This window comes from Cyprinodon tularosa, unplaced genomic scaffold (genome assembly GCF_016077235.1).
Source record: "Cyprinodon tularosa strain WSP-4 unplaced genomic scaffold, ASM1607723v1 ctg84, whole genome shotgun sequence".
NCBI classification, from domain to species: Eukaryota; Metazoa; Chordata; class Actinopteri; order Cyprinodontiformes; family Cyprinodontidae; genus Cyprinodon; species Cyprinodon tularosa.
In genome coordinates this window covers 1-12,144 of record NW_024039607.1, presented here as the reverse complement: position 1 = coordinate 12,144, position 12,144 = coordinate 1, and the positions used below count along the sequence as shown (strand labels likewise).

The window sequence follows — 12,144 nt, the reverse complement described above, 5'->3', positions numbered from 1 at the left end:
TTAAGTAATTCTTAAGGTCATTGATTGTTTAATTTCTGTAGGTTTTAGTTTAAAAAGTCATCAGAAAGAGAGAAAAATACAAGAACAGAGTGCAGATCTCTTCTTTATTCAAATAATGCATTATTCTTTACAACATTTTTTTCTTTTTTAAATAAGAAAACTGGGAAAAAGCTGCAAATAAAAAAACTAATTTAAAGCTACAGTGTGTAATAATTACAGGGATATAAAGTCAGAAATTTAATATATTATACATAACTATGTTATTTATCATCACCTATGAGCTCAGCCTTTTAACCATAATATTTGCGTTGCCTTAGAATTCGTTATTTATAATTACATAGGAGCGGGTCTCGCAGCCATGGAGGCTGACATCTTTGCGCTACGGCAAGCGCAGAGGCAACAAACTAGCGATTGCGAGATCTCCCATGACGCTCAAAAATAACTACGGCAAGTTGAGAGAGATGAACTGAGACGGTACTGAACAGTAGATGGCAGTATTATGCCTGAGAAGCGTTTAGTCTGCCTGAAACCAAAGAAGAAGAAGAAGAAGCAGGTATACTGCGCCTCAGTAACAAGAAAGGTGAACAAGGCGGCAGGCGTGAGTGACTTTGCAAACTGTTTGGCACTGTGTGGCCAAACATCAGACGAATGGAGGATCATGCCTACTCTGTATCACAACGAAAAGCGGCGGACACCGAACCCCCGTCATCTAAGAAGCGGAAACACGACGAGAATAAACGCAAGCGTGACAAGAAACGGCAAAAAACACGGATCAACATTGGCACGGCATTTACACGATGGAAGTCACTGATGGAGGAAAAAGGTTTTCAAAGTGACGCTCAAGTTGCCAGTTTTCTCTTGGACAGGTAATTAATCCTACACACACAATTGCCTAATATCACTGCAGTTTTTGGAGTACAGGATGCTCAGACCTGTCTAAAACAATAACATGCTGCGGCGTGATGATGCTGTTCCTCTCCAGTATACTTATTCAGCAACGTCCCTGACGTTTCATAGGTAATAGAAATAATTTTCTGGATATATACCTCGGTTACTTCTCTCCGGCTCCTTTGGAGATCTTCAAGCCTTTCCTCCTCTGCTCTCACCCCGCTGGCTCCCCTCTCTCGCCTGGCCCTAGCTGCACGGCCTCCCTGCCCTCGCCCTCTCCCTCTTCCTCGCGTTGTAACCCCCGTGCCACCAAAATGACTTAGACTCTGTAAACGGGGAATATATATTCTTCCAGCGAACACAATCTCGCTGTTAAACTAATGACTACAATTACTTCGTCTGTTTATATCACCATGCAAAGCAGCTCACCAAAACGTCACAACGATGTAGAAAAAATAACGGGTATATTTATTATCTTAAGTCTACATGAAATCTATACCCTACTCAGACTAATGAAATACTATCTGTAAAATTATCTATGTAAACAAACCTCATCACTTGAGAAGGTAGGTGATGTGGACGTCGTGGAAGAAATTTTGTCCCGTAACGCTCGCCGTACTGTTGGGGGGGAGAAGCGGTGGGGGGGAGATGTTCATGTTGCTGCGGTCTGCAGTCTGACCGCTAGATGTCGCTGAAAATTACACACTGTAGCTTTAAACAAACTCAAATATTACAAACCCCATTGTACCAAATCATCATCTGACAAGATTTCATCTGCTGTTTTCTTTTCTTTTAAATCACAGCTCTTTCTAATTATAGATTTTAACCAACGTTAAAGAGTTTCGAGGACGAGAAAGTTGAGCAAACTGTTTGGGAATCAGAACGATACCATGCAGATGAGCCAAAAGGACTACGGTGCAACAGAAAGCTGATGGTTGGTGGCGAGGAACGCCACTTCTCGTCTTCATCAAAAGGCAGCTACAAAGTTCACCACCCAGTAGTTCAAACCACCTTCTGACAGGATCTGGAAAATGATTTTTATATTTAAAAAAATTTAGAACATGGCTGTTTATTTAGATATTGGATCCAAATTCATATCAGCAGTGTAATGATTTTATCCATCTTCTAATCCTTAGAGAAGTAATCAAAAAAAATGGACGGAAGGATGATTCGCCTCCTCTATCTCTCTCTTCAATGTCAAAATGTTTGTGATGTTAATGCTCGAAACAAGAGCTTTGATCAGTTTATTATTTGTCATTTGTTTCTAATCAAGGTTATAGAAAGAAACAAGCAGGGATATTCTCTAGTCCTAATAAAGTATTTTAATTCACTTTATTTATATAGCGCCAATTCAAGCCAATTTTAGAATTTGTACTTAAAATATGTTTTTGTTAATTTCGGGTTTATTTGGAGTGATTCAATCTAAGGTTGGACTTCTATTTGTCTTATAGTGAGATTTGTTATGAAACCAAAAGAAGAACGTCAGGAGTATATTTCATGTTTAGATCAAGGCTACAGATAAATGCAACATTTCTCTTTCTGGTTAAGTGTTTTGAGAAGAATCTTTTGATGTTTTAGGGATGGTTCTTGTCATGGATATTGACATAGATAAACAGCTTCTATTAGAGGGGGAAAAAACATTACATCTTAATGGTACTGATGTCAATCCAGTGCATTAGAAAAATGCAGATATATTTCAAATCTCTCCACACCAAAGCAATGCAAAGATGGCTGGTAATGATGACACACAGGTTTGTTTAACTTGTTTTGACTCAGCAGTGGAAAAATTTTTAGTTTATTTGTTAACATTTGTAATATGGCAAGCCAAGTAGTTATATAATTAATGCAATTTGCATGAACGGTGTTGTTCAATATTGTAAGACATTTTAAGGAAGGTTCTGTGTCGTCTCTTTTGGAACCAGATTTATATCACATATAGTGCAGGTCCTTGTTTTCCTTTCCTAACAAATTATCTGAGAGTTTTATTTGTTTGTAAGCATTTCTTTACTGAACTTAAATAAGAAGAAAAGTATTTTTACTTTTCAGTGACGTAAACAACCTACTGATTGAGACTCGGTAACAGGAAACCATATAGGCTTACACTGGAAAAACGATCTAGAAATAAGTAAAAAATGTCTTAAATTTAGTGTATTTATCCTTAATTTGAGTAGGTATATGAGATAGTTTGCCAATGGAATGAGTATTTTTACTCTTAAAATAAGATAATTACATAATATGCACTTGAAATAAGACAATGCAATTGTGTTTTCTTTTCTTAAGTGTAAATTGTCTCATTCCATTGGCAAAAATCCAAGAAATTTAAGAAAAAACTTCTTATCTATCTTTCAAATTTTTTCCAGTGTAGTTGTCAATTCTACTTTTGAGCAGAAAAGGTAACCCAGGGTGTGTTTATGTGCTATTGAATCAGATTAATCTATTGAATTAATTACTATTTATAGTTAATTTTTAATTACGAGAAAGAAACGTTAGCTCTATAAAATAATAAAAACTTTTGTTTGGGATGTGTCTTTCCTTCTATTTGATTTAATTAAGGATGTTGCTGTAAGTTTTTGTAAATTTGGAGGTTACTTAGACAAAAGGCATTTAAGAAAACATCCGGATCACATGCGCCATTTTAAATCGTGGTGCTAATACAGCGACAACATCTCAGCGATCAGAGATTCTCTGATTACTTTGTGAGGTATCTTTCCCAAACACTGTAAAAAAACACTGTAGATTGTTTTCATCTTGGTTATTTGTGGCACGCTTTGCAAATACTGATGTAATTTTTGCTTAGCCAGGTGTGAGCTCTGACACTAAAAAATCTGTATTTAAAACCTGCAGATTAAGGAGATTAAAATGGGGATCTGCAGAAATATGGCTTCCAAACTTTCCCTTCAGTCGACCATCTATTCCTTCTTAAGGCCTTTTCTATTTTAACACACAGAGACGTAGAGAAAAGCTGTTAAATGGTCATAAAACATGTTTGAGTGACACAGCAGACGAGATGAGAAAAAAAAAACATTTTTAACATAATCGTTCAAATATACAAAGAACTCGCCAGACAAGATTCGCAGATGAAAATCATCATCATCAGGAAGGCATCAAACTGTCTTTAAGGGGAAAGAAAGAAAAAAAAAAAGAGCTGCTCTGCTAGCAGCTGTAAACAGTGTCTTCGTTCCCTTAATAACTCGGCCGAGCCGAAGCTGAACAGCCTGCCAAAAAAAACGCCGAAATGCTTCACAGCTTGACAGCTTTTCTAAATGTTCTTATAGCAAAAAAAAAAAAGTTTCCTGCAGACGTTTACGTTGTACTGATTTAATCAAAGTGCTAAAGCAATGGCACGGCTATTTCAAACTGAAAAAATAAGAAAGTAAAGAAGTATTATGGTTTAATTTTCCCACTGAGGAACGTTTGCATTCAGGGTTCGAATGTGGCAGAGCTACGGGAGATCATCTAAGAACACAGGTTGCAGGCACTAACGGCCCGGAGGACAGTTTAAATAATAAACCTCTCAATAAATTAAAATCAGCTTCGGCAGCCTGAGTCCAGATAAGCCGAGAAAAGGTGCGGCGCAACGAAAAAAACCAACCGCCTCGCACCAAAAGGAGATATCTGTTGGTTTCATCGCTGCCCTCTTCAAGACATTCACTGAAAGAAGAGTTCGTATGGATGGAGGGACAGACGAAGGGCGCTGTGACATCACACCCTGAGGAGGTCCTCGTCGCTGTCCTCGTCCTCCCGTCTCCGGCTGTTACTGGGATTGCTCCCTGAGGAGCGAGGTTTGCTGCTCCTCCTCGCCCTGTCCGACTCCTCCAACAGACCCACCAGGTCTTCATCGCTCTCCTCCTGAAAGAAGGAGAACAAAAACAACTTGAGGTGAGCTTTTGGAGACCAGCGGAAAAGACGCCTTAATGGGAGCAGGACTTCCTCGGACCTGAAGGAAGGCGCTGCGCTGAGTCCTGGTGACTCCTGAGGGTTTGAGGACTCGGACCCCCGGGACGCTCAGCACCTCGTCCTCGCTGTCCTCGTCCTGCTCGTCCAGAGAGAACGAGCGAAGGCCGTCCGTGTTCACCGGCTTGGTCCTGATGTGGCCGTTGCTATGGTTACTCCTGCTGCGCTGCGAGGTTGAAGAAAGGGGGGCTTCGAGCTCCTCCATCAGCCACTCCATCTCCTCTTCACCTCCTTCTTCATCGGTGTTAACCTGAGGATTGAAGGGCCGATTAGCCGCAGAGCTTAAAAACAAACCAGAAGCGCTTCCCTTTCCGTAGGCTTAGAGAAAACTAACCTTTGAATATTTATAGGAGATTTGATTTCCTTTCTTGCAGCAGCCGGCGACCTTCTGCATCACCAGCTCGCTGGAAGAAAACATAGTTTGATTTGACAGAAGGTAGAATAAAGTAGGGCTGGGCGATATAGAAAAAAAAGCTTATCGATAAAAAAAAATGCATATTGATCGATATCGATAATTATTAAAAAGATTTGAAACCATATTTTATGTGCAGCTCTGCCTGGACTTTTTATAATATTGCTAAATGATTTAATTTTAATAAAGAACCCAAACACAGACTTCAAATTAAATCTTTATTTAACCAACTTTTTTAACCATAACAGAATTGTTTTAAAGAAAAATAACTTAAGAGACCTGAGTTATGTTATTAAATACTGACAAAGAATAAACTAAAGCGACCAGAAAAGTGACCAAAATAAACATAACAAATAAATACATGGACCACCCTGACTCTCTTTTTTTCTATTGCGCCACACGTCTATCGATCGATATATATCGTTATTGAATTATCGCCCAGCCCTAGAATAAAGGGCAATAAAAAAAAAAACTCCTGATGGTTTCTTAGCCTTACCGTCGTTCTTTCTTATGCAGCAGAAACCCCAACAGACAGACGATGAAAACCACCAACAGGAGGCCCAGCATCAACCCCAATGCCTGGCTTCGGCGGGATATATTTGGGGAAACCAGGTTGCCGTCGGACGTCTGCCGATTGACGGTTCTGCAGAGAGTCAACCTCATTTTAACTCCCTGAATAAAACCGTTAAATCTAATAGTGTAGAAGCTGTGTACTCACGTCAGCCCACACACAGCGTCCGTATACCAAGCAAACGTGTACTGGCAGTTATCCGTCTCCCTCCTGAACTCCGGGATGCCGACGCCCGCTGAAGGGTTGCAGTAGAACACGATGAGGGAAGAAGCGTTCTTGCTCTTCTCCCGGCCGCACTGCGACTCCGAGGGAACTTCCACTTCCAGGTTTCCTCCTGGAGACGGTCAGGCAGGTATCGGTGTTTAGGAATTTATAACCATTATCATCATCCTCTCAGACACACCGAGAATCTACATGCAGCTTTTAATGATACTTGCTTGCTTCTAAGTCTTTTGGTTTGCATCATGCATTTAAGTGACAGACTAAAGTTAACAAATTTTATTGATGTTTTTCATTTTTTCTATCACCTAGTTTTAAATCTGCAGTAATGAGCAACAATAAAAATGTTATAAAACAAACTGGAAACGGCAGCGTTCAAATCTTTGTTTGTTGCCGAGGTTTCAGATTCAAAGAGCAGAACTTCAGGAGACAACGAAATCAAACTGTCCAGCAGCGTATGGACCGAACGGCGCTCTGGTCCTTTTCATTTAGTAGCTGTTCTGGTGTTGGAAGCAGAGGATCAAACCTGCTCTGTTTTTACCAGGAGTGCCGCCTAATCACAGCACTTTGTTTTTTGTAAAACTTCTGCACGACATGGATACCCCTGATCTAAGTTGGATTTAATGCAGAAAAAGTAGAAATCATTCAAATACAACTTAAACCTTCCCTTCAAAGCTGTGAAATCAATTGGTAAAGTAGATTAAATTTAAAACTTTAAAAACTGCTCATAGACTTGTGACTTTAACACCTTTGATCTTAGACCCGTTTACTTAAAAAGACTTGATATTTTATCCAAAATCTAAACCACTAATTTAAAGAATTTTATTTATTCCATAGAAAAAAAATAAGACGTTGTCTGTGTCTTTTCACACTCCGTACGTGTTCATGCATGAGCTGCAGCACAGCTAATCAATTTTTTTAGTATTTCTCATGGTTACATAAACTGCAAAGTGCTCAAATAAATACTAATTTGAAGTTTCCGACACACAAAAGAAGAGAATCAAAGATGAAAAGAACTTCCTCCCACTCAGTTTTATTAAATGTTGATAAATAAATGCTTATTTACCTTTAGTATCTAATTCACCTGTTTAAAAAAAAAAAAAAAAAGACGGGAAAGGAGCTGAAATTTGAATTTTCAGACATTTTCAAAACAAAACAATGACTTGGTCCCAACTATGGAATAAATTACCTTTGATTGTCTTTTTTTACATGATTGAATCGTGAAAAAATAATCCTTGGATTAACTACTATACATATATACAGTATTTTCGCGACTATAAGGCGCATATAAACATCTTTTTTTCCCCTCAAAATGTGTTTTGCGCCCTTTAGTGCGGAGCGCCCTATGTGTGTTGTTATTGCGGACGTTGTTGAGACCGCCATGAGAACATTAAAGGGGGAAGTGTGGGCGTGGATTGGCTGCCACGCAAATGGACAGAAACTGCCGCCTATGGTGATTTTTAGGAGAAAGACTTTGCCTAAAGAGACTTTTCCAGCTGGAGTCGTTATTAAGGCAAATGAAAAGGTCTGGATGGATGAGGAGATGATGAAAGCGTGGCTGAGGCAGGTGTATGTGAGGAGACCAGGTGGTTTTTTTCCACGCATTACCATCGCTGTTAATATGTAACTCCATGCGTGCCCATCTCACAGCCGATGTGAAAAACATGGTGAAACAATTAACGCTGTGCTCGCCGTTATCCAGGGGGTCTGACAAAGGAACTTCAACCGCTCGACATCGGTGTGAACCGGCCGTTCAAAGTAAGGCTGCGAGCGGCGATGGATGACAGACGGAGACCACAGTTTCACGATAAGTGGAAGGCAGTGCCGGGCAAGTTACGCCACCGTTTGCGGATGGATTGTAGATGATTACACTAACGTGTCTGCTGGCTCTGTTGTTCAAGCTTTCACAAAAGCCGGCATTATTCCTGAGGAGCCGCCCGGCACGGAAAGTGACTCTGACAGCGAAGAAGGGGAAATTGGCATGTCTGATTTAGCGCAGCTGTTTAATTCAGAAACAGAGGATGATGACTTTGATGGGTTTGATTAATACTTTGTAATAAATACATGAATAAAGCACAAACGTACTCAGTTTTGCTCCCGCTCTATTTTTAAATACGCAGTAGAGGTATTTAAACATAGTACAGGACATGTACCGCGCCCTATAATCCGGTGCGCCTTATGTGTGTGTTAAATACAGTAATGGCACACATAACTGAGAGTGCGCCTTTTAGTACGGTGCCCCTTATGGTCGTGAAAATACGGTATAACTATTACTGCAGCAATTTATGGTTAGACTAATTATTACTTCCCAGTGATTAATCTAAATATTTTGAGATTTTTTTTTTTATAAAAACATCCCAATCTTAATATATTTTTGATATTAATCATATAACTAAAGGATTTTAGTAAAGAAAAGTATATTAACATTTTAACCATGTATGAGACAATTAATTCATTTTGAAATTCTTTTTAAACCTTTTAGAGACTTTTACATTGAAAAGCAACAATAACATTTATAAGACAATCTGCATAAAAAGAGAGGCCCCAATAAACCAGCCCTTTTTTTAAACAGATGCTATTTTTTTCCTTCTTAACCACATTAGTTACCTGCAATGTAGTACTTTGCTTTGTCAGAAGAGCCAATCCTACGTCTGTAGTCATCGTTCAGCTTCACCTGACAGATGTTTGCACCACGACACTTCGGCAGGGAGGGGTTGGTGATGCCGGACAGCTGGATGTGGTAGATGTAACGGTCGCCATTAGTACGGATGTCGCCAGAAGCCTGATGTGGGCTGAAGCAGATGAAAATAAGGTTGTGTGCAGTTTTTAGAATAAACCATCCATTTAAAGCAGATCTCAGTTTTTCCATGATTAGCTTCATAAACTGTACAAAAGCTTCTCCTCGAACAAAGGAAACAAGACTTGATTAAATGTAGTTAAGGCCTTAAAAGGAGCAAACTAGCTTTATGTTAACCTTAAAATTCTTTACCATGCAACGATTGAAGACTACTGACTTGGTAACAAACTGCATGACCTGAGAAAACTCGAATAAAATCATATTAACCAGTGTTTGAATTAAGCACAGGGCAGTCTAATATTCTCACAGAATAATTACAGATAACAATATCCTGGCTTTATGCCTTTAGTGCTGAAATGAAATCCATTACTAAAAAGGGGAACGTTGACATCTTCATATTGTCTTTATATAAAAATAGAAAAAATAAATGCTTTTCTAAAGCTGCCAAACATAAGCTAACACATTTATTGCACAGTTGTTGTTACCGTTATCAGAAACTGACAGTTTTTTTTAGAAAAATGCCTTTTGTGTGAAACAATAAGGCTTTTTTAGAGCAACCCTTGTTTAGGTCACTGGTTTCCTGCAAGTTTCTATTTTTGATCCTTTCTGATTTAATCCATTCATAACAACCTCACATAACGCATAATGTGTGGTAGCCTCCATCTAGCGAGCTCAGCATGGGTTTAACGCTGATAAACTTAGGTTAATTGTAGGGGTGTAAATGATAATCGTTTTGTATCGATGCATCGATCCAACAGCCGACTATCCAATGCATCGACACGTCCGCAAGAGAATCGATTCATGTTTTTTTTTCCTCCGGTCTATTTTTATCCATTTGCTCTTGGACGTAATTCTCCTCCCCTGCTGCGGTGGCGCTAAACCTATTTTCCCCTCCTACCTTGCTTCCTGGTTATACTCTTACAGCAGTGTGTTGCAGTGAGCTTGACACAGACATTTTTAAATTATGCTCAATATTGAAGCGTGGGTCTAGATACGGCCGAGGCGGCGAGGAAGTGGGGGCGAGTTTAGTCCGACGACGGAGGAACATGAGAGCACCTCGCTCTTCTAGCGGGTCAAACTTCATGAGTTGTTTTCCGCAATTTCGGTCATAAAAACATAACAAGCCGGCCTCCTGTCTGCGATCAGCTACAATTTGGGAGAGGTGCAGCGGAGTGTCTGTGGAGGGGGCGGGACGTCTGGAGCCGAGGTATTGCATTGCACTCATTGCACTGATTTTCTGCAGTATTTTTTGATGCAATTTTTCTACTTCTGTTATTAGGCCCGAGCAGCAAAGCGCTGCGAAGGCCTATTGTATTTCGAAAGTTTCTTATTAGGCCCGAGCAGCTCACCGCTGCGAGAGCCTATTGTTCCTGTATCGTTTGTTATTAGGCCCGAGCAGCTCACCGCTGCGAGAGCCTATTGTTCCTGTACCGTTTATTAGGCCCGAGCAGCTCACCGCTGCGAGAGCCTATTGTTCCTGTATCGTTTGTTATTATTATTAGGCCCGAGCAGCTAAGCGCTGCGAGAGCCTATTGTATCTGTAATGTTTATTATTATTATTATTATTTTTCTCCTTACAAATAAAATGGCTTTTTGGAGGCTTTATCATATTCCAAAACTCACCAAACTTTGCGGACGCATCAGACCTGGTGAAAATTTACGTATTTTAATGGCCCCGTGAAAGTTGCCAACCAAATGCCTCAACGGCGCCCCCTCAAAATTTTCAAAATACCCTCCCCATTGACCTTTTTTTCTCATAGAGACATGAACATTGGCACACTTGTAGAGCGTCCTCACACTTACAAATAAGTCAATTAACGTCATACTAAATTATGCTCAGGGAGTCCGCCATCTTGGATCAAATTTCAAATTTTGACTGTGATTTTGCATTTTTAGCCTCTATATTTGATCGAACTCCTCCTAGGGACGGTGAGCCATCGGCTTCAAACTTGGCATGTATGCAGATAAGGCATGTGAGATCTAAACTTATCAAACTTTTTGAGTTTTCCAGCATTTTAAAGGGGTGTGGCCAGGCCTCGAAGTTGGCGTACTCGCCAACACTTTTCGAAGCGCAATAACTTTTACATATAAACGTGAAATGTCACGAAACTTGGTAGTATTAATCCTCTCTGGGTTCCCAACAAAACTGTATATTAAAACTTTGACATGATTGAAGCCACGCCCCCTGAGAACCGGAAGTCACGTTTTTTAATTGGAATGGTCCCTCTCTGTCCTACTTGACCTCAACAACCTAAAACTGTGTCAGCTGACAGACAACACGTTGTCCTAACTTCGTTTAAGGCACAGAGAGTCTGAGTTAAATGGTGTTGCCGTGGCGCCATGGCGAAGTGAGGTGTTTCGCCATGAAAATACGATTGGCTCTCATTTCCTCATTTATAAGCAGATCTGCACCAAAATCACAAGAGATGATCCTAGTCCAACTCCAAACAGGAATCCAGAGCAATATTTTGTGGGCGGGGCTTAATTTCACCACAGCGCCCCCTAGAAATAACAAATTTCGAACCACCAGCCCCAAGCCGTTTTTAGTCCTAGAATATTGAAACTTTGAACACATTTGCACCTCATCAGGCCCTAACTAAAAGCCTCTTGGACCCATGGTCTAAACCCCACCGGAAGTCGGCCATTTTGAATTACATTTTACTCTGTTGTGAAAGCACTGATCTGTTTTCAAAAAATTGTATAAAATCAGTATTTTATCCAAATGAGCTAAAACTTTCAAAATATGTTCTTTATAAAGCCTGCTGTAAGTTGGTTACAATAGCAAAGCGCTTCTTTAAAGTCCGTCACTCTGATTTTTCAAAAGTTTGCGTTCTCGCCTAATAGTTGGTCAAGTGGACAGATAATGCCAGGAAATAATTCAGCCCCTAGCCATGCTCATATCCTCGTATCTGTAATGTTTATTATTATTATTATTATTTTTCTCCTTACAAATAAAATGGCTTTTTGGAGGCTTTATCATATTCCAAAACTCACCAAACTTTGCGGACGCATCAGACCTGGTGAAAATTTACGTATTTTAATGGCCCCGTGAAAGTTGCCAACCAAATGCCTCAACGGCGCCCCCTCAAAATTTTCAAAATACCCTCCCCATTGACCTTTTTTTCTCATAGAGACATGAACATTGGCACACTTGTAGAGCGTCCTCACACTTACAAATAAGTCAATTAACGTCATACTAAATTATGCTCAGGGAGTCCGCCATCTTGGATCAAATTTCAAATTTTGACTGTGATTTTGCATTTTTAGCCTCTATATTTGATCGAACTCCTCCTAGGGACGGGG

At 39.9% G+C, this 12,144-nt stretch overlaps 1 protein-coding gene and 1 long non-coding RNA gene across 2 annotated transcripts; both read right to left on the bottom strand.

The window, feature by feature from the left end:
• Positions 1 to 85: 85 nt before the first annotated feature.
• On the bottom strand, positions 86 to 2,132 carry LOC119774965. Its single transcript, XR_005279597.1, has 2 exons — positions 1,608 to 2,132; positions 86 to 197 (listed from the first exon to the last, which is right to left on the bottom strand). It is a non-coding gene; the product is annotated as an uncharacterized LOC119774965 (long non-coding RNA).
• A 1,332-nt stretch (positions 2,133 to 3,464) lies between these two features.
• igf2r (insulin-like growth factor 2 receptor) lies at positions 3,465 to 8,913 on the bottom strand. Its single transcript, XM_038272724.1, has 6 exons — positions 8,652 to 8,913; positions 5,973 to 6,159; positions 5,751 to 5,897; positions 5,177 to 5,246; positions 4,826 to 5,092; positions 3,465 to 4,737 (listed from the first exon to the last, which is right to left on the bottom strand). The coding sequence occupies exons 1-6, from the start codon at positions 8,911 to 8,913 to the stop codon at positions 4,591 to 4,593; spliced, it is 1,080 nt and encodes a 359-aa protein (XP_038128652.1). The 3' UTR covers positions 3,465 to 4,590.
• Positions 8,914 to 12,144: the final 3,231 nt, after the last annotated feature.

Coding starts and splice junctions, on each gene's coding strand:
- igf2r (XM_038272724.1), bottom strand. CDS start 8,913: ATGGAAAAACTGAGATCTGCTTTAAATGGATGGTTTATTCTAAAAACT. Junction 5,247..5,750: donor CTGCATAAGAAAGAACGACG/GTAAGGCTAAGA, acceptor GTTTTCTTCCAG/CGAGCTGGTGATGCAGAAGG. Junction 5,093..5,176: donor TCTCCTATAAATATTCAAAG/GTTAGTTTTCTC, acceptor TTCAATCCTCAG/GTTAACACCGATGAAGAAGG.